This window comes from Rattus rattus, chromosome 7 (genome assembly GCF_011064425.1).
Source record: "Rattus rattus isolate New Zealand chromosome 7, Rrattus_CSIRO_v1, whole genome shotgun sequence".
In the NCBI taxonomy this organism is placed as follows: Eukaryota; Metazoa; Chordata; class Mammalia; order Rodentia; family Muridae; genus Rattus; species Rattus rattus.
The window spans coordinates 83,882,871-83,907,887 of record NC_046160.1 but is presented as its reverse complement, the minus strand read 5'-3'; the positions used below and the strand labels follow the sequence as shown (position 1 = coordinate 83,907,887).

The window sequence follows — 25,017 nt, the reverse complement described above, 5'->3', positions numbered from 1 at the left end:
TTAAACACTGTCACATCCAGATCTGGTGTTAAGATCACACACCAGTGTTTCTCCTGAACATAGCAACTGGTTCTTTGAGCGCTCTCTTTCTCCCTCCCTCTCTCCGCCTCTCCCCCAACACACACACACACACACACACACACACACACACACACACACACACGCACGCGCACGCGCGCGCGCACGCCACACACGCACAGTCATACACACGCCCTTATTCCTATGCCTTATTTGGTAAAGGACACTCCAGACAAGGGGTCTCAAATAGAAATCTTGTCCCCCACTGAGACTAAAGCTTTCTCAACAGACCCCTTGACTTTTACACCAACTGTGGCCGACTACTGTGGGATGGCCCAGCCTGGTCTAGGAGTCAAGAAACCCTAGTCCTGTATCCACAGAAAAAAGAAATTAAACCGAGCCCCCCCTGCCCACCGTAGGATACAGGATAGGATTATGCCTAAGACTGGAAAGCAAGACGGGGGCAATTAGGGTTAAATCACACTAACCCTACAGTGTCACCCCTGCGAAGCCACAGTGGAACCCACTGAGAAGAGCCAATGGCTTTGCTGGGAACTCAATTAGAGAGCCAGACGAGGCTTCCTTCCACACCAGCAGACGAGGTCGGGGCCTCCGCGCGCTACGTGACCCGGACGTTCTGGGAGCGGCCAAGGGGCGGTGCCCGCAGCTGCAGCGCCGCCCTGGGGCTCCCACGCCCCCTGGGGGTGTGTTGCTCCGGAAGCCGCGGGTGGGCGGGAGCCAGGCGAGGGGCGGATCCCCACTCCCCAGAGCCTCAAAAGCAGAATGTAAGGTGGGGGGTGGACAGTCCTGCAGCCCGGCGACCGGCTCTGAGTTCCCGCCACCCGCAACCATGGCGAAGCCCTTGACCGACCAGGAAAAGCGACGGCAGATCAGCATCCGCGGCATCGTGGGCGTGGAGAACGTAGCCGAGCTGAAAAAGGGCTTCAACCGTCACCTGCACTTCACTCTGGTCAAGGACCGCAATGTGGCCACCCCCCGCGACTACTACTTCGCCCTTGCGCACACAGTGCGCGACCACCTGGTGGGGCGCTGGATCCGCACACAGCAGCACTACTATGACAAGTGCCCCAAGGTACCAAGCGAAGGGCATTCGTTCTCTCTCCACTCCCTGTCCTGATCCCGAAGTCTAGGCGGGCAGTGGGACCTATGGGGCCATTCCTCCCACCTCCCCCGCAGCGCTGTGCCATCCTCAAGGCACCATTGTGCTGTGAGATAGGAGACAGGCTGGTGGCAAGAGCTTCCTTCTCCTGTGAACTAAGAAAACTATGGCGTGCCTACTCAGCACTTAACCAAGGGGCCCCGGGGCGCCTCCTATGCGATGTGTCTAGGTTCGGGGAGGTGTGGAGGGGGCTGACAATCCGCTCTGGGCGCGCAGGGGCTGGGAGGGGCACAAAAACATACAAAGCCTAGCTTTAGAGGATCGCGCTTAATGTTTAAGGAAAGGAGAGGAAAATTTAGAGTTCCTCTAAAGTGACCCGGCCCAGGCCTCGGGGCTGCCCAGCCCAGCTATGCAGGGGAGAGGTAGGGAGGGCCCAGATCAGTGAGTGTAGACTGCAGTTCCTGAACTTTCTGATTTCTACCGGATGGGTCTTGCCAAGAGACTCACCTAAAGCTATCCCTCCCTCCCAGAGGCCTACCCCGGAGATGTGGGGGACACTGCCTTTCCGGGACGGTTCCTATTTCTACCAAGGGCCAGAGTGCGCAGTCTCTGGGGGTAGACTTGTAGAGGGACCACCACCCCATCATGACCAGTCTAGGAAAAGAACCAGAGCTAATGAAAAAGGTTAGGGAGGAGCCTGCAGGGAGAGGGACTATGTGAGACAGCCCCTTTAATGGAGGGTAGTGAATGTTCTAGAAGAGAAAGCTGGGGAAACTGGCTATGGAGTTATGTTGAAAAAGGTTAAAGCAGATCTTGGAGGCAATGGGAAATACGTCTATATACTTAGGAGGTGTTTCTAAAACACATAAGAACAACTTGAAAAGTTATGTCTATCATTTGTGCCTGAGAACTATAGGAATTTCTAAGACTGGGAGATAAACTCCCATAGTTCGATACAACCATAGTGGTTGTAGGAGCCTAGCAGACTGCGACCCAAACAGAACAACTGCTAATATGTATCCTTCCCAATCTAAACATTTGCTTAGAAAACACTTCAGGTCCACATTCGTGTACTGTATCTTTTTGTCGATGCAACGTGCTGCACCTTGACTTAGAATTTTTAGAGGTGGACCCGGACTTGCCTGAGTTCGAGCGACATTTCAGAAACACAAACGCAGGCGCTAGTCTGCAGCGTTTAGCATCATAGCACAGAGAAATCTGTTATTTCTCCTCCAGTGGTGATCTTCCTGGTTCAATGGTTAGTTTTTCTTGTCACTCTTCCTTCCTATACAAGGGCAGAGCAAGCGAGACAGGGTTACAATGCGGGGAAGCAGCGAAAATGTTGCATAACTCTTCTTAGAAGAGCTTGGGTGTTCTTAAAAATTGGTTTCACGTGGGTTCGCAGTGTTTGCTGCATGATGGTCTCTGTGGAAGCTGGACAGCTGCAGTCCTTGAAGAGAACTTGGAAAACTAGGAGGTGTGCACAAGCTCCTTCCCCAGCCTCACTCCCTGGTGCCTTGCTCCCTGGTGTGCCCACAAGTCACCTATTCCTGTGTAAGCATGTCAAAGGTTTCATCATACTGAAGCCTCTTCCTGTTCCTCAAACTCAGCACACAGAAACTCAAGCCACATTCCTTGAAATCCTGACCTGCTCTCTGTGTTTTTTTAAATATTTATTTATTTATTTATTTATTTATTATGCAATTATGTAGAAGTATACTGTAGCTGTCTTCAGACACACCAGAAGAGGGCATCAGATCTTATTACAGATGGTTGTGAGCCACCATGTGGTTGCTGGGATTTGAACTCAGGACCTCTGGAAGAGCAGTCAGTGCTCTTAACCACTGAGCCATCTCTCCAGCCCTGCCCTCTGTGTTTTTTAATTTAATGGCTCCGTTTTACCACCATGACAGTCACTGCAACCCAAAACTTGGGGGTTAGCTTTTGGCTTTCTTTTACAGTCCCCCTTTCAAATTTCTGCACACAGGCACCCCAAACTTGCTGCTCTCTTCCAGTCTCTGCTTAGGTGAGAGGCCCTGCAGGTCTGTTGTAATGGATTCTCAGCTGTGACCTCACTTTCCAAGAGCTGTAGGCTGGCAGCCAGGGGCTGGCCATGGCTAGCAGACATACACCTCCGGGTAGTCGAATTCAGTGGCTTTGGGCTACTGTCTGGCCTGTTCCAGCTGTAACTTCAGTTACATCTTCATTTTCTCTGTCAGCTCCCGAAGGCATCTACAGCCCCACTGCAGTTCAGGCCTGTGTTCACCGAGCTTCCTAAAACAGCACATCCTGACACTGTTAAGGTTGGGTGCGGACCCTGACATTGTCCTTAAGCACGTTGAGGTCATCCCCTTTCAGGTGAACTTGCCTGTCCTCTGCCATTACCTGCCTGCATCTACCTTCCCATCCTCCTCCTCTCCTATTTAACCATTTCCTGATCCTGCCCTCCACTTGAAGGACCACCCCCCCACACACCCCTGTGCTGGTCTCTAAGTACCACTCCTGCCTGCCATGCAAGTCTCAGATCTGTTGTCATGTTTTAAACACCTGACAGTGTACCCAGACAGCAGCGCCCAGGCCCTGCTGGTTAGTGCTGGAAACAACATAAAAACTATTGTTAAAGCATTTATCGTGTTGTATCATCCTTATTCTATCTTTTCAAACCTTTTGTAATTTTTTGTACAATGCACATACAATATTAGGAGTGTTTTGTGCACACAGTTTACAAGGTTCATGAAGATATTCAAATATTTGATCATTAAAAATATGTAATGAGGGGTTGGGGATTTAGCTCAGTGGTAGAGCACTTGCCTAGCAAACGCAAGGCCCTGGGTTCGGTCCCAGCTCCGAAAAAAAGAAAAAAGAAAAAGAGAAAAAAAAAAGAAAAGAAAAAAATATGTAATGAATAACCATAGGGCATTGAGGGAACAAAGGTCTATTTTTCCAAGGTCTTACATATTCTCAAATATAAAGTATATTTTCCCTCGAAAAAATGTTACTTGTAAGAAAAATAGGAAATCCCCTATAGTTCCCGCCTTTAAAAAGTCTTTCATATATAAAGATACTCCGAGCAAATCCTATCTAGAAGACCTGGAAACACCTTAAATATTCTTAAGATGTTTTTCATGCTGGTGGAACTTAAGTCAGTGCTGCTCTGGACTTGAAAGAAAGTTCAAAAAGCTTTGCACAAATGTCATGATTCCAGGAGTGTAACTTCACAATTCCAAGTATGGGGTATGGATGTATTTGTGAAAGAGCTTTGTATAGATCTCTAAAACAGGAAAACAGGCTCTGTTCCGTCAGAGAGAGTGAAAATACACATGAAGGCTGAGCTGAGCTAACCATACCTGTAGTCTGACAGGCTTGCTCTTTCCTGGGGCCTCGTGCACGGGAGCCCAGGCCTAGGGCTCTGACTCTGCAGCCTGAGTGTGCCCAGAAAGGTCTCTTTCTCTAGTATTCATGGGCATATATCTAATAGGATAGCAAGGGCCCAGAAGTTTCCCCATAAACATTCAAAGAAGCTAGACAAAATGCTGTGCTCTGGGCAGCAGTATTAGATGTTCTGGTAGGGCACAATGTTGACCATGTTGTGAAGGTTCAGAATCAACTGTTTCATAAAATGAAAGTGAGAAAGTGAAATTTCTTAGTTGGTGCAATGATGATTTGTTACATGAATTACTACTACTACTACTACTACTACTACTACTACTACTACTACTACTTATTATTATTATTATTATTATTATTATTATTATTATTATTATTATTATTATTACTATTATGTTGCCCAGATACTTTTAATTTTGGTTCTTCTTATTCTGTGGAAATGGGAAGTGTGTAAAATTTGCATTGACTTGAACAGACTCTTACTGTTTTGTTCTGTGTCTGTCGGAGAGCTGGGTAACTGATGCCGAGGGCAAAGGGTCCTGAGAAAAAGCCTCTATGTTCGCTCACTCATCCACCCTTTTAAATCAGCAAGCTGCTTGCCTTGAAACCGTTGGAAGCAGATCTGAACTTTGTGCCTCTCGCTTCTGCCTCTGCTCATATTTACCTGGCTTTCCCCAGGCCAAAGGCAAACAGTTTCCAAATCCATGGGGAAATTTGCCATCCCATCAAGAACAAACGCTAATAAGCCTAGGGAAATTTTGCTAGAAGGAAGTGCTACACAGACTCCCTGGGGTGGTCTTCATTCCAAAGAGAAGCTGTCAGTGAGGGAAGAATATGCTCTAGTCACAGAGTGTGGGCGCTAGTCCGTGTGTTTCTTAAATGCCAAGGTCAGAAAACAACCCTCTTGAGGGAAAGGTGAAGGAAGGCAATTCAACTGTTTGCCTAAAACATGTTTTATTCATGACACTCATGAACAGGGAAACACACACACACACACACACACACACACACACACACACACACACACACACACACACACGCATTTAACACAAAGAGTCCAATTATAACTAACAATGAGCTTGCTTTTCTTTCTTTCTGAAGATAAAAGATACCAAATTACTTGGCCAAAAATAGTGGATAGCACAGTTTCCTGGTGCTGTTGGTGGGCAAGACTTCATCAGGTGACTGCAGGAGTCTCAGGTGAACATAAGTTAAAGTAGCCCAAACCCAGATGGGTTTTTATTGGTGGCCTAACATGGATTTGCATTTTTATGTGTGTTGACAAACATGCTTGACCTCACAGAAGGGTGATGGACTTTTTTCTCCATTTTAGAGGGTGTATTACCTCTCTCTGGAATTTTACATGGGCCGAACATTACAGAACACCATGATCAACCTTGGCTTACAGAATGCCTGCGATGAGGCTATTTACCAGGTATGTTGTTCTCGTGCGTCTCACATCTTCTTTCTCTCCGCTTCAAGCTCACATTAACTCACACAAATGTGCACATGACAAGGTGCTCCTTCGATGGCTGTTGCAAACAATGAGATGGATACACAAGTTGGAAAACAGGCCTGGGTGTCATGGCACACGCCTTTAATGCCAGCACTGGGGAGGTTGGAGCAGCTTGATCTCTGAGTTCAAAGCCATCCTGGTCTACCTACTAGACCCGGGAGGGGGGGGAGGAAGGAGTCGGAGAATGGCTTATCACACATGACTTTTTTATATTGCCGCCAAAGTCTTGTAATTTCTGAAACAACTTACATTTTTATAATGAACCTCCTAAAAGTTTTAAGGATGGGCGCTGGTGGTGCATGCCTTTAATCATAGCCTTTGGGACAGGAATCTCTGTGAGTTCGAGGCCAGCCTTGTCAACAGAGCTAGTTCCAGGGCAGCCAGGGCTACACAGATTACCCTATTTCAAACAAAACAATCAAACAAACAAAAACAACAAATAAACAAACCCCCCCCCCAAGAAAAACAAAACAAAAAAAACCCACTACCAACAAAAAGCTTTATTATGGGAATCACAAGCCTTTTACTTTAGGTTTCTGGCTACCTTTTAAGAAATAATCACAGGCTGGAGAGATGGCTCAGCGGTTAAGAACACTGACTGAGGGATTGGGGATTTAGCTCAGTGGTAGAGCGCTTGCCTAGCAAGCGAAAGGTCCCGGGTTTGGTCTCCCAGCTCCAAACAAAAGAAGAAAAAAAAAAAAAAAACACACTGACTGCTCTTCCAGAGGTCCTGAGTTCAATTCCCAGCAACCACTCACAACCATCTGTAATGGGATCCGATGCCCTCTTCTGGTGTGTCTGAAGTGAGCAAAGAGTACTTACATACATAAACTAAATATTTAAAAAGGAAATGATCAAAGTTTGACTGTTATTGATACATCAGAATAACAGAAATATTAAGCTTTTGAAAACCCGTCACCATGTTTCTCTCTTGCCTAATGAGATGTAACGCATACTCCCCTTTAAGGCAGTCCTAACATGCTCTTTTTTTTTTTTTTTTTTTTTAAATATATTCATCCCTTCCTACTGATGACTCTCCACCTAAAACAATTGATCCTTCACCTTTTTGTGTGACTGAACGGAGAGTAAATGTACAAGGACAAATCCAAATGAGACATGGGTCAGAATGCTCCCTTCCCCAGGGCTGGGATGGTCCCCAGTATGATCTGTTCCTTGTCATTCAGGGGGAGCATCCTTCATGCAGATAAGGTGGAGCACTTCCGGCCAGAGAACCACTGCAGCTCCCCTACACTTCCCCTTCTTTACGTCCCTTAACATTAGCAGAAAAATTGCATACCTTCCCTGGGTCATCCTGTAAGCATAGCCTCATCTTCATGGTTAAGGTTGAAAACCTGTCTTGATTTTCTGCTTTGCAATTTTCAAGAACCCAAGAATTAGTTAGCAAGGAGCGTTGGCTGCATGAGGACCCAGGAAACCCTAGTCATCGGGGAGCAAATCCTGAAGCCCCATCCTTCTGAAATGATACGGAGCCCTGCTTGAGTTCCCATAAGATTTAATTGTCAATGCTTACATAAGAAACTAGTGGAGTAGAAGGAGAGGGGTCCAGAAACATGGCCCAGAGTAAGCGTGGGCATCATGTTAGGCAGCCCCTCCTTACGTGCATGTTTTCAATACCGAAATCACTTTCCCATTAAAAGCTATCCGAGGGCCTTTGAGATGGCTCGGCAGGTAAAGGTGCCTGCTGTCAAGCCTGATGACCCAAGGTCAAGCCCTGAAGCCCTGAGATTTAAGTGATAGAAGAGAACTGACTCACAAGTTTTAAAACTATCTAATCTGGGGACTGCATATGAGTTTTAGATAAGGGCATGTCACAGCACGCTACCCTTTAGTTGGGTTGGGTGAGATTGTCATCTAGTCCACAGAGAACAGGTCACTGAATTCATCGGACCATGAGTTTCCCCAGAAAATAAGCGATCTACAGTCTACTCTGTGCTGTTCTAACCGGGGTGCAGTGCCAGTGGCTTCAGGATCGTGATTCCCACCCAGCACTTCAGAGAAGGGATCTAGCAGTCGTCCCTATGTTCAAAGAGGTGCTTTGCCAAACCACCCTAGAGAAAAGAACAGGGATTCTGGCCCCATTGATCGAGCTATAGATGAGGCCTCCTGCTGGTGCCAGACATCCTTGCTCACGGGCATGGATCACTAACTGGTTTGGAGTTTGCAGCTTTTGACTCTACTGAGACAACACCCTGTGAATTTGCAAAGGTGAACTCCAGTCTGTCCTGAAAAGTCTGACCTTGCACCTTCTTCCTGTCACCCAGCCCAGTTACTGTCAGTCAGCTTGGAACTGTACTGATTCTAATCTCATGTCATATTTTTAATTTGTTTTGCTTCGATTTTAAGAGTCACATTTAGTCTCTGTGTGTGTGTGTGTATAAACATATTCATGCTGTAACACATCAGCACATATGTAGAGGTCAGAGGACAACACGTGAGAGTCTGTTCTCTATTTCTGTCGTGTTTGTCTTAGGAATCGAACTAGGTCATCAGGTTTAGCAGCAAATGCATTTGCCCAGAGCCATCCTGATGGCCCCATACTTTTTTCTTTTTAAAGAAATAACTAACATAGGACATATCTGCCCAAGACTAATGCTGTTGCTTTGTCCATATAACCTCACTTGACTCACAACCCTAAATTAAGTAGGTATTTTTAGCCTCCGCATTTTCACAAGGGAGATTTAGCAACCTGTCTAAGGGTCAGTGTCCATAATGGACACCCAAAGCTTCATGCTTCTCTGAGCCTGGCTATTGCATCGTGTACCACTGGCACCCACGATTGCTAGCCTCTGCAGCTGACAGGCAGTCAGAACAAGCTTCCAGGGAGCCAATGCCAGATCAAGCACACAGCTAGCCCTGGTAGCTGGCCGGTGCCTTGGTAAGTGGAATTGTCTCTGGAATGACCTGAGTGTGCATCCATGTCCAATATTGTCCTCCTTTCTCCTCAGCTCGGGCTGGACATGGAGGAGTTGGAAGAAATTGAAGAAGATGCTGGGCTTGGCAATGGTGGTCTTGGGAGGCTTGCTGGTGAGTGGCCGCAGGAGCGAGTTATTGTCTGGGTGATGTGTGCCTTGTTGGGTGTGATACACAACCGTGCTTAGAAGAGCCAACTGGCTTTCTTAGAAGAAGGAGAAAGCATGTCCCTACTGTAGACGCATTCGTTCTTGACCTTCCCCTGTAGCCTGATCAGTTCCACATAGAAAAGAGGCGTTGCTTAAAGCCTTTTCAGACATTGCTTAAGACCCCAAAGCTAGCCAGTTCCTTCCTGTTCACTGAAGGGTTTCCAAAGCCACCCTTTACACCACTGCTGTTTGGTTATGGCCAGTCAGTTCCCATAAACTCTACTCTTGCCTTGCAGGCTTCAGCTCGGTATTTTGATTGACTGGCGGGCAGTGGTGTCATTACAATACTTCTTCACATACATACGAACGAACGGCTTTTCAGAGAACAGAGAGGAAAATACTTAGAGTATAATACTAGCTCTACTTGCTGTGGCAAATTACCCAGCAAGAGCAGTTTAAGGAAGGAAGGAAAGAAGGCTTTATGGTTGCTCAGAGTTCTAAGACACAGTGTGGAAATCATGGTAACAGGAGCCCAAGGCCGCTGGTCATGCGAATCTATAGTCAGGAAGCAGAGGAAAAATAAATGTTTATGCTCAACCAGCTTTCTCCTGTTTACACAGTTGAGGGCCCCAGACTGTGGGGTGGTGCCTCCAGATTCAGGATGGGTTTTTCCCACCTCAGTTAACTCAGATAACCCACACAGGCATCCCCAGAGACTTGTCACCTGAGCTCGTTAGATCCTGTCAGGTTGACCTGATTATTAAGCACCATAGCCTGTAACCAAGCAGGTCCAACGTTCAGGAGAATTTCTCCAAAGCAGACACCCAGTGCAACGTGTGCACAAGAAGATAAGAGAAACCACAGGGACGGGATGTCACAGTGCTGTTTCTCAAACCCCATTAAAAGCAGCCTAACTTCAAAGAAGGATGCTGATATAGACATACTTGTCTGTGTGAATCACCCAGCTCAAAACAAAGCAAGGCCCAATAAAACCCATACAAAGTGATACTATTTAGGTTCTTAGAAAAAAATGTATCTTCTTTGAGTTACCTATATAGGGAGACACAGGGGAGAGTCTGGAATTCAAATACTAAATTGAGTTTGAGTGTTAAATGCTCCTGGTGGCTCCTGATGACTCCTAGAGATTAGCAATAGAATTAAAGGAAGCCACCAAGGGGGGGGGGCTATCACAGTTTTTTTTTTAAAGTCTCTTAATTTGTCATTTGCTCTCAAGTTACTAGGAAGTCATTTACTTTCTACATTGGCAGCAGTGTGCTTTAGTGCCCCTACCAGTAGTAAAGTACATAAAAGTTCCTCAGGTGAGCTGTTTGCCATTGTCCTGTGGTGCACTTATCTGAGGACTTCCCAGGCTTCCCTGAGCCATGGAAGGTGGCAGCACTGGTGGAAAGTCTACCCAAGAACAAGAATTGGTCTGTTTTGCTTTTATGTGAAACACCAACTCCTCAATATTGGCTAGCAGTGTCCACTCTGCTCTGGTCCAGGCTTCCATAGCCTCGCTCCTTCACGATTGGGAAAGCCAGAAAAATAGAGCTGCAGGTGAGGCTGGGTCATGCTCAGATGGCCTAGCCTCTTGCCTGACTGTGGAAGTTGGAATCCCTGAGAGCTCAGGCTCTAAGGGTCAACTTGTCAGGCCCAGTGGAATGCCAAGAGCTACAGGCCAGACGAAGCAGGGATTGGCCATGTTAGACCAACTCAGTCCTTTGTGTTCATGGCTCTGTGTTAGAATTGGACCATGAACCCACCCCAGGCTCTCTCATTTTGTGTGATAGCTCTCCAGTTCTTTCCAGTTGGAATTCCTTCTCTAGGTTTCCTCATTCCCTAACAGCTCAAATTCCCAAGAGGGACAGTCTGATTGATGTAACCCTTTGTATTGTATCTAAGCACTAGATAGATCCCTTCTCTACCTGCTGATTGGCCCTTCTAGCTCAGATGCTCTGTCATTGGATAACAGAAAATATAATAAGAAAATAGTCACATCAAGATTGGCATGGTGATCACAGAACAAGAGCCCCGGATGTTGGGGCTGACTTTATTGTACCCAGATTCTGGGTCTCCATGCCCCTTCTCTCCCTCCCCTCACAGTACAAAAGACAAAGACAGCAAGGAAAGTCTTCCATAGAAACCCCCTGCCCTCGGCAGAATCCTAGCACTCTGGGTGGATTGGATGCCATTGCTGCCAAGACGAATAGCTGTCACTGGTGAAGGAAATAGAACGACTACAAGTGTTCAAAAGGCTTAGATCAGTGAAACAGAATCCACTTCCTGACCCATATGACCTACCTTCCTGGAGCATACAGGAATGAATATGGCATCTAGTGTCCCAAGAGCTGTGGGATTCCATCAGTCAGTTGGGGGCCATGTCAGAACAGGTCTCATGTAAGTTTCAATCTCTTGGAATGACAGTTCAGGAGTCAGGAATAGAGGCAGCTTCCCTCAGAAAAGCAACCAGGGTGACAACAGTCAACCTACCCAATGTAGGTAGCGTCTCTATTTGTCCTCAGACAATGCTATCATGTACTCAACCGCTATTTAAGATGGTTAGGAAGAGGGAGATATCTGTTTTCTTTAAACATCTTTACATTCCCTGTTTTCTAATTTCTCTATGGTAATTAATTCTATAATTTAAAAAAGGTTATTAAAAAAAACCAGCAAAGTCCATGCAGCAATTCTGTGTGCAAAACAAATTGTGCCTGAGGGAAGACTTGTGTGGCTTCTGTGTTTTTAAAAGAGGATTTGACGTTGATGCTAAGTCCGCTGGTTCTGTCTTTTTGTCTACGTGGTCAAATTCAGCCTGCTTCTTGGACTCCATGGCAACACTGGGGCTTGCAGCCTATGGATACGGCATCCGTTATGAATATGGAATCTTCAATCAGAAGATCCGAGAAGGGTGGCAGGTATGCAATGCTGTCACCTGAGCCTCTTTCCTTGTGCTCTGGCGGGTGAATAGTGTGGGACTTCCATACAGCACTTCCCTGATTTCTCTGGCATTCGGCTGACAACAGTGGACACTTCCAAAGTCAGCTCCCCACTGGGTAAGTTTCCTGAGCAAACAGCCTGTGTGTGTCATTCACCTCCAGATCCAGGGCACCTGGCACGGTGCCTGCCTCTCGATAGCTGGCTCGTAGCCTGCTTCTTAACCGCTTTAACTCCCAACTGTACCATTTATGAAATGACAGTGATAACAATACCGCGTGATGATTAAGAAAAATATTCTTCAATGAATCACCATAAGGGTCTGCCTGTAGTGAGGGCTCACCGAAAGTGCATTCCTGAGGGCTGGGTAGGAACTGGGTTTTGCTGCATGGAGAATGAGGCCTCACAAGGGAAGTCTGTCTCCTGTTCTCCCCCCCACCCCCCAGGAGCTGGGGACCAAACCCAGGGCCTTGTGCTTGCTAGGTAAGCGCTCTACCACTGAGCTAAATCCCCAACCCCACAAGGGAACTCTGAAAATACTTACCCCTGAGCCCTGACTGTGGGCTGCTTTTGTGTGCAATATTCTGTCTCAAAGCTCACAGAAACACGAAATAAGGCTTGTGGTTAGAACTGTGGTTTCCTGAGCAGTTCTCCATGGTAAGAAGCACACTGCCAATGTACAAGCTGGAAAACCAAGTGTCTTCCAAAGTAGAGTTTCCCCAGATCGCATTACTGGTCAACTGGGGTTCGTGTCCACAGATTCTGCACCCACATTCAGCACATGGGCATCCGCCCTTCTGCCCATGACTGTCTTATATGATACATGAGTGAATGTCCTATAAAGAATCTTGTTGACTGTTATAAAATAAACCTGACACATATTTAATACTGTGTTCTATATAAACATACACTAATCTATCCAGACCACTGTAGTTAGACCTGCTTAAATCTCATATATTGGTTTCTTTCCTCTCTGGTAGCTTTTTGAGTCCATGGTCAAGGGCACTATGAACCTCCCCCGATCTTAAGTATAGACTATGCCCATTCCCTCTCTGTGTTTCACATTCACACATTTTTAAAAAAAAAAAAAATGTATAAACTGCATTTCTAAACGCTGTGCTCTATAAGTGTGCTGCACTTCAGGGCCTAACAGGAGAAGGCTCGGAGCTCATCGTGGGCTGTGTGAGGAAATGACCCATACATGAGAAGCGTAGGTGCGGTCGAGGGGCTCCAGTTCACTGTCCCTCTCCCAGTCCTTGGCCACTAAGTAAGGAACCAAAGACTTGGTGGGAACCTTAAGTGAAAAGCCAAGTTTAGGAAGGAGGCTTTTGGGAATGGAAGAGGTGTAAACTATAATTCCAGGTTTTGCTTAGGACAAGAGCTGTGTATTTTTACCTAGCACTAAGAAAATAAACTGTGGGGCAACCTGGAATAGAGGAAGGACTTGGCGCTAATTTCTGATGGAGATCTAACTTCCACTCCACATAGAAAGATCGTCGCAGTGTGAGCCTTGGCTTTCTGGTCTTCACAATGGAGATGCCGATTTCACAGAACTACTAGGAGAGCATGCGGAGTGGGCACACAAACAGACATAGCTTGAGAAGTTTTATTAAAATATAAAAGCACTTATGTTATTTGGGGACAAAAGAAGACCTAGAATTACATGACTGGACTGAATACACGTGTCTGAGAGAGGCCAGGAAAGAGAAGTAGGTGAGGAAGGAAAACCCACCAGGAGCAGGAGCTGTGGCTCAGGAATAGGTTATTTACGGTGGACTCACGTACAGCTCATGCAGAGGACCAGGTTCCGTTCCTCATGTGGAGACTTGCAGTCACCTGGAACTCCAGTTCCAAGGCATCTGTGACCTACTTCTGGCCTCCACGGGCTCCGGTATGCATGTGATACCAATAAGCTCATGCAGACACATAAATTTAATTAATAAATCAATCTTTATTTTTAAAAAATATAAGAAAACCATATAGGAAGGCTTCAGCATTATATCTTTGGAACATGGGTTTCGGGTAGTGTTCATTATCTTCTGTTTGTTCTCCCACATGCCTCGAATTCCATAAGAAATGTGTGCTTTTATAAACACAGAAAGCTGTAGAAATGAAAGAATCGATTTCCTTCCCCAGGTGAAGTAGCTAGAGTTCTACACTGTGCACTGGGTTTAGCAGAGATTTTTCCAATATGGCCGGCATTTCCACACAACCTCACCAAAGAACTATAATGCGTCCATCCTCAGTCCTGGAAAGTAGACTGTGTGGTGCTCTCTGTATTCTAGACTGCCTCAGACTTTCTTTTCTTGGTTTTTAAGCTGTTGACGTATAAAAGAATTAAAAGAAACTCAGCGAATAAATCTAGAATTCCTCAGATGCGTTTCCCCTTCCAATTTCATTCCTAATCCTGTCGATCAAGGAGGTATAGGTTTACAACGTCCTCGATTTTAAAAGGAGAGGCTGGGGCTATAGATGGATAAAATGCTTGCCTCTCATGCACAGAGCCCTGGGTTTGGCCCCCTGCCTCCAGCATCAAATAAACCAGATTGTGGTGGTATACACTTGTGTTGATCAATACTTGTGAGGTGGAGGCCAGAGGATCAATGATCATCCCCCACTGCTTACCAAGTTGGAGCTAGCCTGCACTACATGGGACCCTGTCCAGAGAGGGGGGGATGGGAGGAGGGGGAAGAGAGAGATGAAGAGAGGAGCAGAAAGGGGAAAGAAGGAGAAATACCAAAAACTCCTGCTAATTCCAAAGTTAGCCCCATTAGACATCAACACTTCTTTAATCATGACTTAAAAAACAACGAATCAGGACACACAGTTTTGCTCACCACCTAATTTGTTTCCCAAGATGGAATGACAAAGGGCAAATGTAAAATAGGTCACATGGTAAAAAGACCGTTTCCGTGGAGACAAAACGCCTATGCCAGGAAGTCTGTGGCCCTTCAGACTGTGTTAGGTCTCCTTCCTGCTCCCTGATCACCTGCTCCTCTGACGCCTACTCACCTGCTTTCTGCTCTCCTGTGTCATACTCGTTAGCCTGTACCCTGCTCGCCAGCAGACCCAGCCCTCCCACACCTTGCTTGCCTGCATCCCAGCTCCTCCAACAGCAAATACAGACTGTGCTGATGAGATCAAAGCCGCCAGCTGGGAAGATTTTTGGAGGCTGGTGGACTTTAAACTTTTGAGTCTATTCAAAGAACATTTGCATAAAGTGTGCTGACTGAACCTCTGAGGAAAATAAGTATACAGTTAAAATTCTGGACTTGCCACAACTCTAACAGAACGTGGAACCTGATCAGAGATAGTCCCGCATGAAAACACCTGGCTGTTGGAAGGAAGAGAGGGATGCCATTACACAGGCTGCCATAGAAGGCTGGCAGGAGGCAGAAAGGCGCTCGCAGGATGTCCCTTCCGTCTCTTAGAACCTGTGCCAAGCCTATTACAGTCATGGTCTCCACTACCCAGCCAGCCTCTAGTCATCCTTACTGAGTTATTGGAGTTCCCTAGACATGTTTTTTGAATCATTTATGTTCTGAGGAAGCAAAACTTGTTAGCATTCTTGGCACTTGTTTACAAGTTCACCTCTGTGCCCCACATTTGAGGAAGTGTTTCTTGAAATCCTATCAGCAGTACAATGGCAGAGCTGACTTCTGGAGTCCACTGGTCAGTCCTCCACGGAGATGCTCAGTCTGGAAGCCATCTCTTTCACTCCCAGGAGCCGATGCTATGAATCATCCCTCCAGAGCCTCTCGGATGGAATAGAGTCCCAAAACCCACTTGGATGCGGGGATCAAAGCTCGTCTCCCACCTGCTCCACACATTCATATACCTCAGCGATTAGGGCTTTCAAAGATCCTTGTGGTTACGTGAAAGGCTAAATTCACAGCCTGCTTTCTTCATCCACAGGCGGAAATTGAAGACAAGAAGGGTCCTGCCCATTCCACAGCATCTGTGGTTGCTCCTTGGCATGCTGTAATGAGCCTGTAGCCGTGATCTTCCTACCTTTTAATACACCTTAGAAACCAGCCTGAGAAAGTGTTAAGCTCTGTTCACCGATCCATTTCTGATTCAGCAAAGGACTCAGAATGAAAATCAGCAAACAGGGCTCCTTACAAAATTTGTTAGCCACAGGAAACTGAAACAGCCATTTTGGGGTGGGGCAAATGAAGCCAACGTGTAATGGCATTAAGACTGGTTAACTGCTTCTTTGACACTTAAGAGTGTATCCCCACAAGAGTAAAGGCCACTCAGGCTTGGAGCAGGGCAGGGACAGGTATGAGGTGCTACCCTGTCCCCTGGGCATTTGTTTCTTGATGGCAGAAGAAAGGGGAACACCTTGTTCACATTGGCCAAGCTATCTAGATCCCTACCCTAGACCACCTCCCAGATGTGAAGGCATGGCCTCTGAACCACAGAACTGAAGTCGATCGTAGCTCTGTCATCATCCGTCTGCATGACCTGTCACATTTCCTCCTCTCTGAAAAGATTGAGATCATAGTTCGATCCTCTAGGGTTGCCATGAGAAATACAGTCACACACACAACATGTATGTCGTTGTCAATGAGCAAGGCCACTGCTGTCTTAGGATGTAAAATAGTAGCAAAGATGAAATGAGATTAGGAGACCCAGTGTCCTTTCATTACAAAACAGAACTCTTGAGTTTGGGTAAAAGATATCTTTCCTGTGGTATAATTGAAGAGCTAGGACTATGTCCTTTGAACAGTGAATTCTAAACCTTGTCCATTTTCAGGTAGAAGAGGCAGATGACTGGCTCAGGCACGGAAACCCTTGGGAGAAGGCTCGTCCTGAATTCATGCTGCCTGTGCATTTCTACGGAAGAGTAGAGCACACCCAGGCAGGAACAAAGTGGGTCGACACCCAGGTAATCAGGCTCTCAGGACAAGCATTTTATTTTGCACAGCATGGCGAACATTATACCAAGCACACAGTATATAGCACTCACTGTACACGGCAGTGTACCCAATATCAAGAATGAAGCACTGGCTGGGAATAGGGATGAATGCTTTTAATCCCAGCACTCGGGAGGGGGAGGTGGAGACCAGTGTGGTGAACAGACAGTTCCAGGACAGCCAGGGTTATGTAGAGAAACTGCCTCAGTCAGGGTTTCTATTCCTGCACAAACATCATGACCAAGAAGCAAGCTGAGGAGGAAAGGGTTTATTCGGCTTACACTTCCACGTTGCTGTTCATCACCAAAGGAAGTCAGGACTGGAACTCACACAGGACAGGAAGCAGGAGCTGATGCAGAGGCCATGGAGGGATGTTACTTACTGGCTTGCTTCCCCTGGCTTGCTCAGCTTGCTCTCTTATAGAACCCAGGGCTACCAGTCCAGGGATGGCACCACCCACAATGGGTTGGGTCCTCCCACCTTGATCACTAGTTGAGAAACTGTCTTACAGCTGGGTCTCATGGAGGCATTTCCTCAAGGGAGGCTCCTTTCTGTGATAACTCCAGCTTGTGTGAAGTTGACACACAGAACCAGCCAGTACAGAAACTGTGTTTCAAAAAAAAAAAAAAAAAAAAAAAAAAACACTGAAGGAAGGAAGGGGAGGGGAGGGTAAAGGGGGGGAGGGAGGGATAAAGTAATATCTTATGTATCAGATAGCAGAGTGGAACTGTATGTGTGAACATGCTTGTCCTCTTCATAGTGCCTGCCTGTTCCTTAGGAGAGAAGGGCGCTGAGGCCAAGAGGGAAGCGGCTTCCCTGTGGTTAGCTGATTTACCAGGGCCAGTCTGCAGTCAGCTTGCAAAGATTATTCCATTCCATAGCACTAAGCATGATGAGCTCTCTGGATGCTTAGCTCCCTGGTTTATAATGTTTCTTGATACCAAAGCAGAGTGATTTAAAGGCCTTTTCTCAGCCCCCTGCACATTGTAGCACTGCAGTTTTCAAAAGATGATGCAGGCTTCAGCCCCGTGCTGTGCTGGATCTGTGATCTGTGTCAGGTCACTTCTAGAAAAGGGATGCTTCAGTTTCCTCAAGGGCACTTGTCCCACTGTTCTATTGCATGTGGCCCTGTCACAGAATCATAGCTAGTCCTGTGGCATGTGATCCTCTGTTGTCATAGCTTCCCGCAAATGACTGCTCGGTCCAATCAGCTCAGCTTCACTTGATGTATTCGCTTCGTGGAGATGCTCTTGGGCTGATGTCTACCTTAGTCATTCTTGAAAACCTTCCCGAAAACCCACTGAAATAATGTCCTGACATATGAAATGTTCCAGCATACTTCATAGCTGATTTCTTTTTTAACTACTGGTTTATTTTGCTAGTCCTTAGAAAGGTATCCAAAGTTCAGAAAAAAGAAGACATTCAAATGTTTCCTATCTGCATGTGACCTCACGTGGCATGTCAATGGCAGGGGAGACACTAACACGAAGAAAATTATGTAGGGTATAGACAAGGACTCAGGCTTGAGGGTAAATCCTGCTGTGTTTATTTTGTTTTGTTCTTCATGTAGGTTAAATATCTGGCCACAGTCTAAGTTACAAATTCTTGGTCATAACTGCTGTCCTATGAGCTGCAAACAGACCAGTTAATCCAGTCTAAGAAACTGCACACATATTTGGTATTAAATTAGTATGTGGGATAGAGCTTGGTGCCTACAATTTCATTAGCTTTTGATCAATCCACGTTTACCCAATCAATACCAGAAGTGTTCCGATGGCACGATGGGGCCCGCCATTGAGCCGTTTTGTTTTTACAAAGCTCCTCTGGATGCTTACCTCTCTGCTTTCATGGAGTATCCAGAAATTCGATTAGAAAGTACTTGTTTCTGTATCTAGAGGACCAAGGTTGTGGGTCAGAGATGACATACATGAGCTAGGCGAAACCCTGCAGGACGTTATGGATCGCCCACATCTGTGGGTGGTGAGGTCAGAGAGCATGAGGCCAGACACGCTCTGAGAATGAAGGGAATGACCTGCAGCAAGTGGAGCTCTTTGCTGTTATGTAATTCAGGTCCCTAGGGAAGTGGATTCCAGAGAGAACTGGCTGTGCTAGTGATGTGTCGGAGCAAACCTAGGAAAGATGAGGAAGGGGGCAGCAGGAAGAAGAGGAACGTCTTCATGGCACAGGGGTGCCACCTAGGGAGAAGAGGGACAAGGAAGGGCTCATGTGAGCTGCAGCGCTGCTCTGCACAAGTGGACATTCTGAGGGGCTAAAGCATACCTTTTGGAAACACTGTAGTGTTCTGAACATGTTGGAGCATCCCAAAGATGATACACAGCCTCGGGGTGAGGTCTGAGGGGACGCATTCTCTCTATCGCCCCTGGAAGGAGAGCCAAGCTGGAAGTCCCTCGACTGCCTCTGTAGTGCTGGGAGGAGCAGAAGGACAAGTCTTGTTTAAACCAGGACTCATTCCTTTTTTTTTATTGGATATTTTATGTATTCACATTTCAAATGTTATCCCTTTTCCAGGTTCCCCCCTCTCCTATGCTCTCTCCCCCTGCTTCTATGAAGTGCTCCCCTCCCAACCACCCACTCCCACCTCACCACCCTGGCATTCCCCTACACTGGGGAAACGAGCCTTCACAGGATCAAGAGCTTGTCCTCCTATTGATACCAGACAATGCCACCCTCTGCTACATATGCAACTGGAGCCATGGATCCCTCCATGTGTACTCTTTGCTTGGTGGTTTAGTCCCTAGGAGCTCTGGGAGCGCTGTTTGGTTGATATTGTTGTTCTTTCTGTGGGGTTGAAAACCCCTTTGGCCCCTTCAGTCCCTTCTGTAACTCCTCCACTGGGGACCCTGTGCTAACTCAATCTGATGGTTAGCTGCGAGAATCCTCATCTGTATCAGTAAAGCTCTGACAGAGCCTCTCGGGAGACATCCATATCAGGATCCTGTCAGCAAGCACTTCTTGGCATCAGCAATAGTGACTGGGTTTTGTGGCTGCATATGGAACGGATCCCCAGGTAGGGCAGTCTCTGGATGACCATTTCTTCAGTCCCTGCTCCACTCTTTACCCCTGTATTTCCTCCCATGAGTATTTTGTTCCCCCTTCTATGAAGGACAGAAGCATCCACACTTTGGTCTTCCTTCTTCTTGAGCTTCATATGATCTGTGAATTGTATCTTGGGTATTCCAGGCTTTGAGGCTAATATCAGTGAGTGCATACCATGTGTGTTCTTTTATGACTGGGTTACCTCACTCAAGATGACATTTTCCAGTTCCATCCATTTGCCTAAGAATTTCATGAAGTCATTGTTTTTGATAGCTGAGTAGTACTCCATTGTGTAGATGTACCACATTTTTTTTAATCCATTTCTCTGTTGAAGGACATCGGGTTCTTTCCAGCTTCTGGCTATTATAAATAAGGCTGCTAGGAACATAGTGGAGCATGTGTCTTTGTTGTATGTTGGAGCATCTTTTGAGTATATGCCAAGGAGTGGTATAGCTGGGTTCTTAGGTACCACCATGTACAATTTTCTGAGGAACTGCAAGACTGATTTCCAGAATGGTTGTACCAGTCTGCAATCCCACCAACAATAGAGGAGTGTTCCTCTTCCTCCACATCCTCGCCAGTACCAGCTGTCACCTGAGTTTTTAATCTTAGCCATTCTGACTGGTGTGAGGTGGAATCTCAGAGTTGTTTTGATTTGCATTTCCCTGATGACTAAGGATGTTGAACATTTCTTTAGGTGCTTCTCAGCCATTCAATATTCCTCATTTGAGAATTCTTTGTTTAGCTCTGTAGCCCATTTTTAATAGGATTATTTGGTTCTCTGGAGTCTAACTTCTTGAGTTCTTTGTATATATTGGATATTAGCCCTCTATCAGATGTGGGGTCAATTTCCCAATCTGTTGGTTGCCCTTTTGTCCTATTGACAGTGTCTTTGCCTTACAGAAGCTTTACAATTTTATGAGGTCCCATTTGTCAGTTGATCTTAGAGCATAAGCCATTGGTGTTCTGTTCAGGAAAATTCCCCCGTGCCTATGTATTCGAGGCTCTAAACAGTCCCATAACCCCTAAAGAAACAGAAGCAGGAGTCATTCCTAATCTACAAATGACCTCTCCTGATTGGTGACAAATTGCTTGAAAGTATGTATAAAGATCTGCAAAGACCTTTACTTCTTTGTGAAAGACACAAAGGGTGCTTTGATACATGGAGTGGGCCGGACCAAACGAGGCATCACATCCTCCCCCACAGTCATTCTGTCGTTCCTCCTCCATGAACTTTGATGTCCCGTGAAACAGGTCACATCCCCTTCCTTCTGTCTGAAATGCTGTCACAAAGATGGGGCTAGACTTGCCAAAGCTGGCACCTCGAACCCAGCTCGGCTAATTCTCACCTGAATTGGCAGATCACCACAGGAGTCACTAAAATAGTGTTCTGCAACATTACAAAAGCTGGCGAGCACAGCACACCTCAAACGCCGTGTGGGGTGCACCTCTCTCACTTTGCTGTTCTGTTGAATTTTAGCCTATTTTTAGCATCAGATCACTGAATGTCCTACACAGAGCATGGCTGCTGCCCTTCAGGGCGTCACATTCGTGGGCGTCACTTTGCTTATACACTGCAGTTTATTATCTTAACCCCTTTTCTACCACTAATCCCACAGTGGTCCCCTCCGGTGTCCACCTTCAGGGCAAGAAGCGCATAGGAATTCAACATCGAAATGCTATGAGGATCAGCAACCCGGTGACTCCAACACTGCCTCCAGTCCTGAGACACACTTCCCAGGACTTACACAGTTTGAGGACATGATGCAGTCAGGACTAGAGATCTAGTGCAGCCCCCAGCCATTGTTCAACCTCTGTCATCCTACCTGAGCCACGGTGACTGCTGATGTTTAACCCCGCAGGTGGTCCTTGCTCTGCCGTACGACACACCCGTGCCTGGGTACATGAACAACACGGTGAACACTATGCGCCTCTGGTCGGCCCGAGCACCCAATGACTTTAACCTTCAAGACTGTACGTACAGCCCAGTCTCTGCTCTCTTTGTGCACATTGCGACTTGATGGCTGGTTAGAGACTCACTGAGGTTAAGGAAAAAGCCTTGGGTTTCTGATCTTTGATCTTCAGGAAGTGAGAAGGCATAATTGCTTGTTCGTTCGTTTGTTTGTTTGTTTGTTTATTGGTTTGTCTTGCTTTTTGAGACAAAGTGTCACTATGCCCAGGTGGGGGACAGGGCCTACTCTCCTAAGTGCTGCAGCCAGTGAGGGTCAGGGCCCCTTCTCCTGCTCTCATGACCTCAGGGCCAACTCGCCCACCTGCTGCACTTTGGGGTGGGGGTGACATTTTTTAAAGCCATAGTTCAGTCTGGCATTGAACTCTCCTGGGAAGCCCAGTGTTGAAGTTTATTGAAACGCTTTGATTTTTAAACATGGGAGGACATTGGATGAGCTCGAGGGACTTGCTCCAACAATGGCAGCGAGTTTATTTAGTGTTTTTCTACCTTCCTTTCAGTTAATGTCGGAGACTACATTCAGGCTGTGCTGGACCGGAACCTGGCTGAGAATATCTCCAGAGTGCTGTACCCCAACGATAACGTGAGTGATGCATGGCCACCTTAGACAGCTTACTTCTCAGAGCCTCTCCAGTAAGCTCTGAAACATGTGTGCAGAGTAAGCTGTGCCCCTTCTGTAACTTTCCCCTCCATCAAGTGAGGAAAGCAAATGTGTACAATTCATGAGATCAAGGTGGTATTTTGATTTGATCGTGGCTCCGTCAATTGGGAAGATTCATAGATGTATTCCAAAACAGAGGCTGGATATAAAAATGGGTGAAATGTTAAGGAAGGCTGATTTTGTGTCCAGATAGAATCTTCATAGGCAAAGTTAGAATTGGGAAGATTCCCTTCCTACTCTCCCCCATTGCTCACCTTCCTCATCTTCTATCCCCAGGCTGGGGGAAGTCATGGTGGTCCTTAGATCAGACTAGAGAACTAGTGTCTGATTTTTCTGCCATTAGCTTGGATCCTTAGCTTTTCCTGCAGCTTGTTATCCTAATGCTATTCTAAAAACTGTGTGTGTGTGTGTGTGTGTGTGTGTGTGTGTGTGTCTGTCTGTCTGTCTGTCTGTCTGTGCAAGCATGCATGCACCATGACATATATATGGAGGTCAGAGGATAACCTTGAATGTCAGTCTTCACCTTCTGGGGCGTCTCCTGTCTCTACCTCCCATCTACCAGTAAAAGCACTGGAATCACAGGGGACTCCCACTCCCAAGCATGCTGGGCATTCAAACTCAGGTCCCCGAATTCCCTCAGAGAGTGCTTCATCCACTGAGCCTGCTTCCCAGCTCTGGTTTTGTTTATGAGACAAGATCTCTTATCTAGCCCTGGGTGGCCTGGAGCTCACTAAGTAAGCCAGGCTAACCTTGAACTCTCAAGGATCCTTCTGCCTTTGCCTCCAAGGACTGGGATTACAAAGATGTACCAGAATGGACAGTTAAACGACTTAGTGTTTGTTTGATGTGTGGAGCTTGATTTCCCAAGACCTCTGCAAATTCCTAATTGACTTAAACATATATAATGCAACTTTTCTATGGATAAAATTATGTTCCTGAAGATGTAATGATTCTTCTTGGAAGTAATTTCAGAGGTGACCAAATTAGTACTCTGCCTCAGAACAGTGGTAGAAGTCAAAGACTCTGGGGATCAGAATGCAGTTTAGGCTGGATGTTCACTCGGTGATAAACCATGGGCTCTAAGAGGGAAAGAAGGAGGATCTGCTGTAACCTTTTCAAGAACCTAAAGAGATATGTCATTTTTCTTTTAGAAAAAGACCCAGTGCTGTCAGTGCATTTCAAAGAAATCACTAACCCAAGAGCAAAAGTTTGCTCTTCTGAGGATCACAATAAAAATGTGTTCAAGTCTGCAGTGTTCCATCAGCCAACCCCAGGACTACAGAATTCTGTAACTGGAAGGGGCTACCTTCTGTCAGAACCAAACCTGACTTGATTTGGAAATACTCATCTGTAGTAGTCAGCATGGTATATTAAGTTAGCATGAGATTTTAAAAAAGGCAGGATTTTTGGGTTAAAGTATCCCTCGAGATACTGTCTTGTTACTGCTGTCTTTTCAGAGTGGGTCCATAGTGGTGTGTGTGTGTGTGTGTGTGTGTGTGTGTGTGTGTGTGTGTGTTATGCTTATAAAATAGTCATTTTTCTTCTAAAATATGGCCATAACCAGTGTCCAGACTTTGGCCTTTTTCATAAGAATCTTGCTGCTCTTCTCACTCCCCCTCCAGTGAATCTCGTGCTCTGCTAAGGCCCTGAAAGGCTTTTCTGACCACGCAGGGTAGACATGGAGTCCGAGCAGTGCCTGGCCTGCTCCCTAATTGGTCGCCATGCTTGGACTCCTCTGCCATAACCTTGACCTGTATTGAGAGTCCAGGGCACTGGACTGGCCATGCTCCTCCTCACCCAGATCTCAGGAACTACTCAGACCCTGTGTGTTTATCTCACAAATTCTGACGTCTTTAGGACTCAAACCAAGAATTACTAGATCATCCGGATCTAAAAGTACTGTGCCTTAAAAGTTCTAAAGAAATCATTCTCACTTCTACCTCTCTGCTATTAAAGACAGAGATAATTTCATTTCTAGGACTGAAATAATTCTCTAGACTAATAGATGCTTAATTTCATCATAAGCAGGGTCATGGTGCTTTTTGTTATTTTTAGAAAAAGACCTTCATTGTAAATTGTACAGCAATATATGCCATTAGACCAAAATTAAGGTATGCAGAACAAAAAAAGTAAAAAAAACCACAAACAGTAATCTTAAAAGTCTCATTGTTACTATGACCCAGACAATTTTATTTTATTAATGAAATTGTTGTTTCTTCTATTTTTATCAAAGATGTACATGTTTGGAAAGGCAAACAGTCATCCGTTTTCAGGAAGCTGTAACTTCATGAAATAATACCATGAAGATGTTTCTACTTTATGATTTTTCTATGCCCTCGATTGTTTGTCCCCCACT

General features: G+C 46.1%; 1 protein-coding gene across 1 annotated transcript in view; it reads left to right on the top strand.

Annotated features, from left to right (window-relative positions):
- Nucleotides 1-692: 692 nt before the first annotated feature.
- Nucleotides 693-25,017, top strand: part of Pygl (glycogen phosphorylase L) — a 36,279-nt gene continuing 11,954 nt past the window's right edge. Inside the window, exons 1-7 of the mRNA XM_032907882.1 lie at nt 693-1,111; nt 5,859-5,960; nt 9,008-9,086; nt 11,933-12,036; nt 16,815-16,946; nt 21,894-22,005; nt 22,501-22,583. Coding sequence (XP_032763773.1) covers nt 869-1,111; nt 5,859-5,960; nt 9,008-9,086; nt 11,933-12,036; nt 16,815-16,946; nt 21,894-22,005; nt 22,501-22,583 — 855 coding nt within the window. The 5' untranslated portion in view covers nt 693-868. The remainder of the gene's footprint in view (nt 1,112-5,858; nt 5,961-9,007; nt 9,087-11,932; nt 12,037-16,814; nt 16,947-21,893; nt 22,006-22,500; nt 22,584-25,017) is intronic.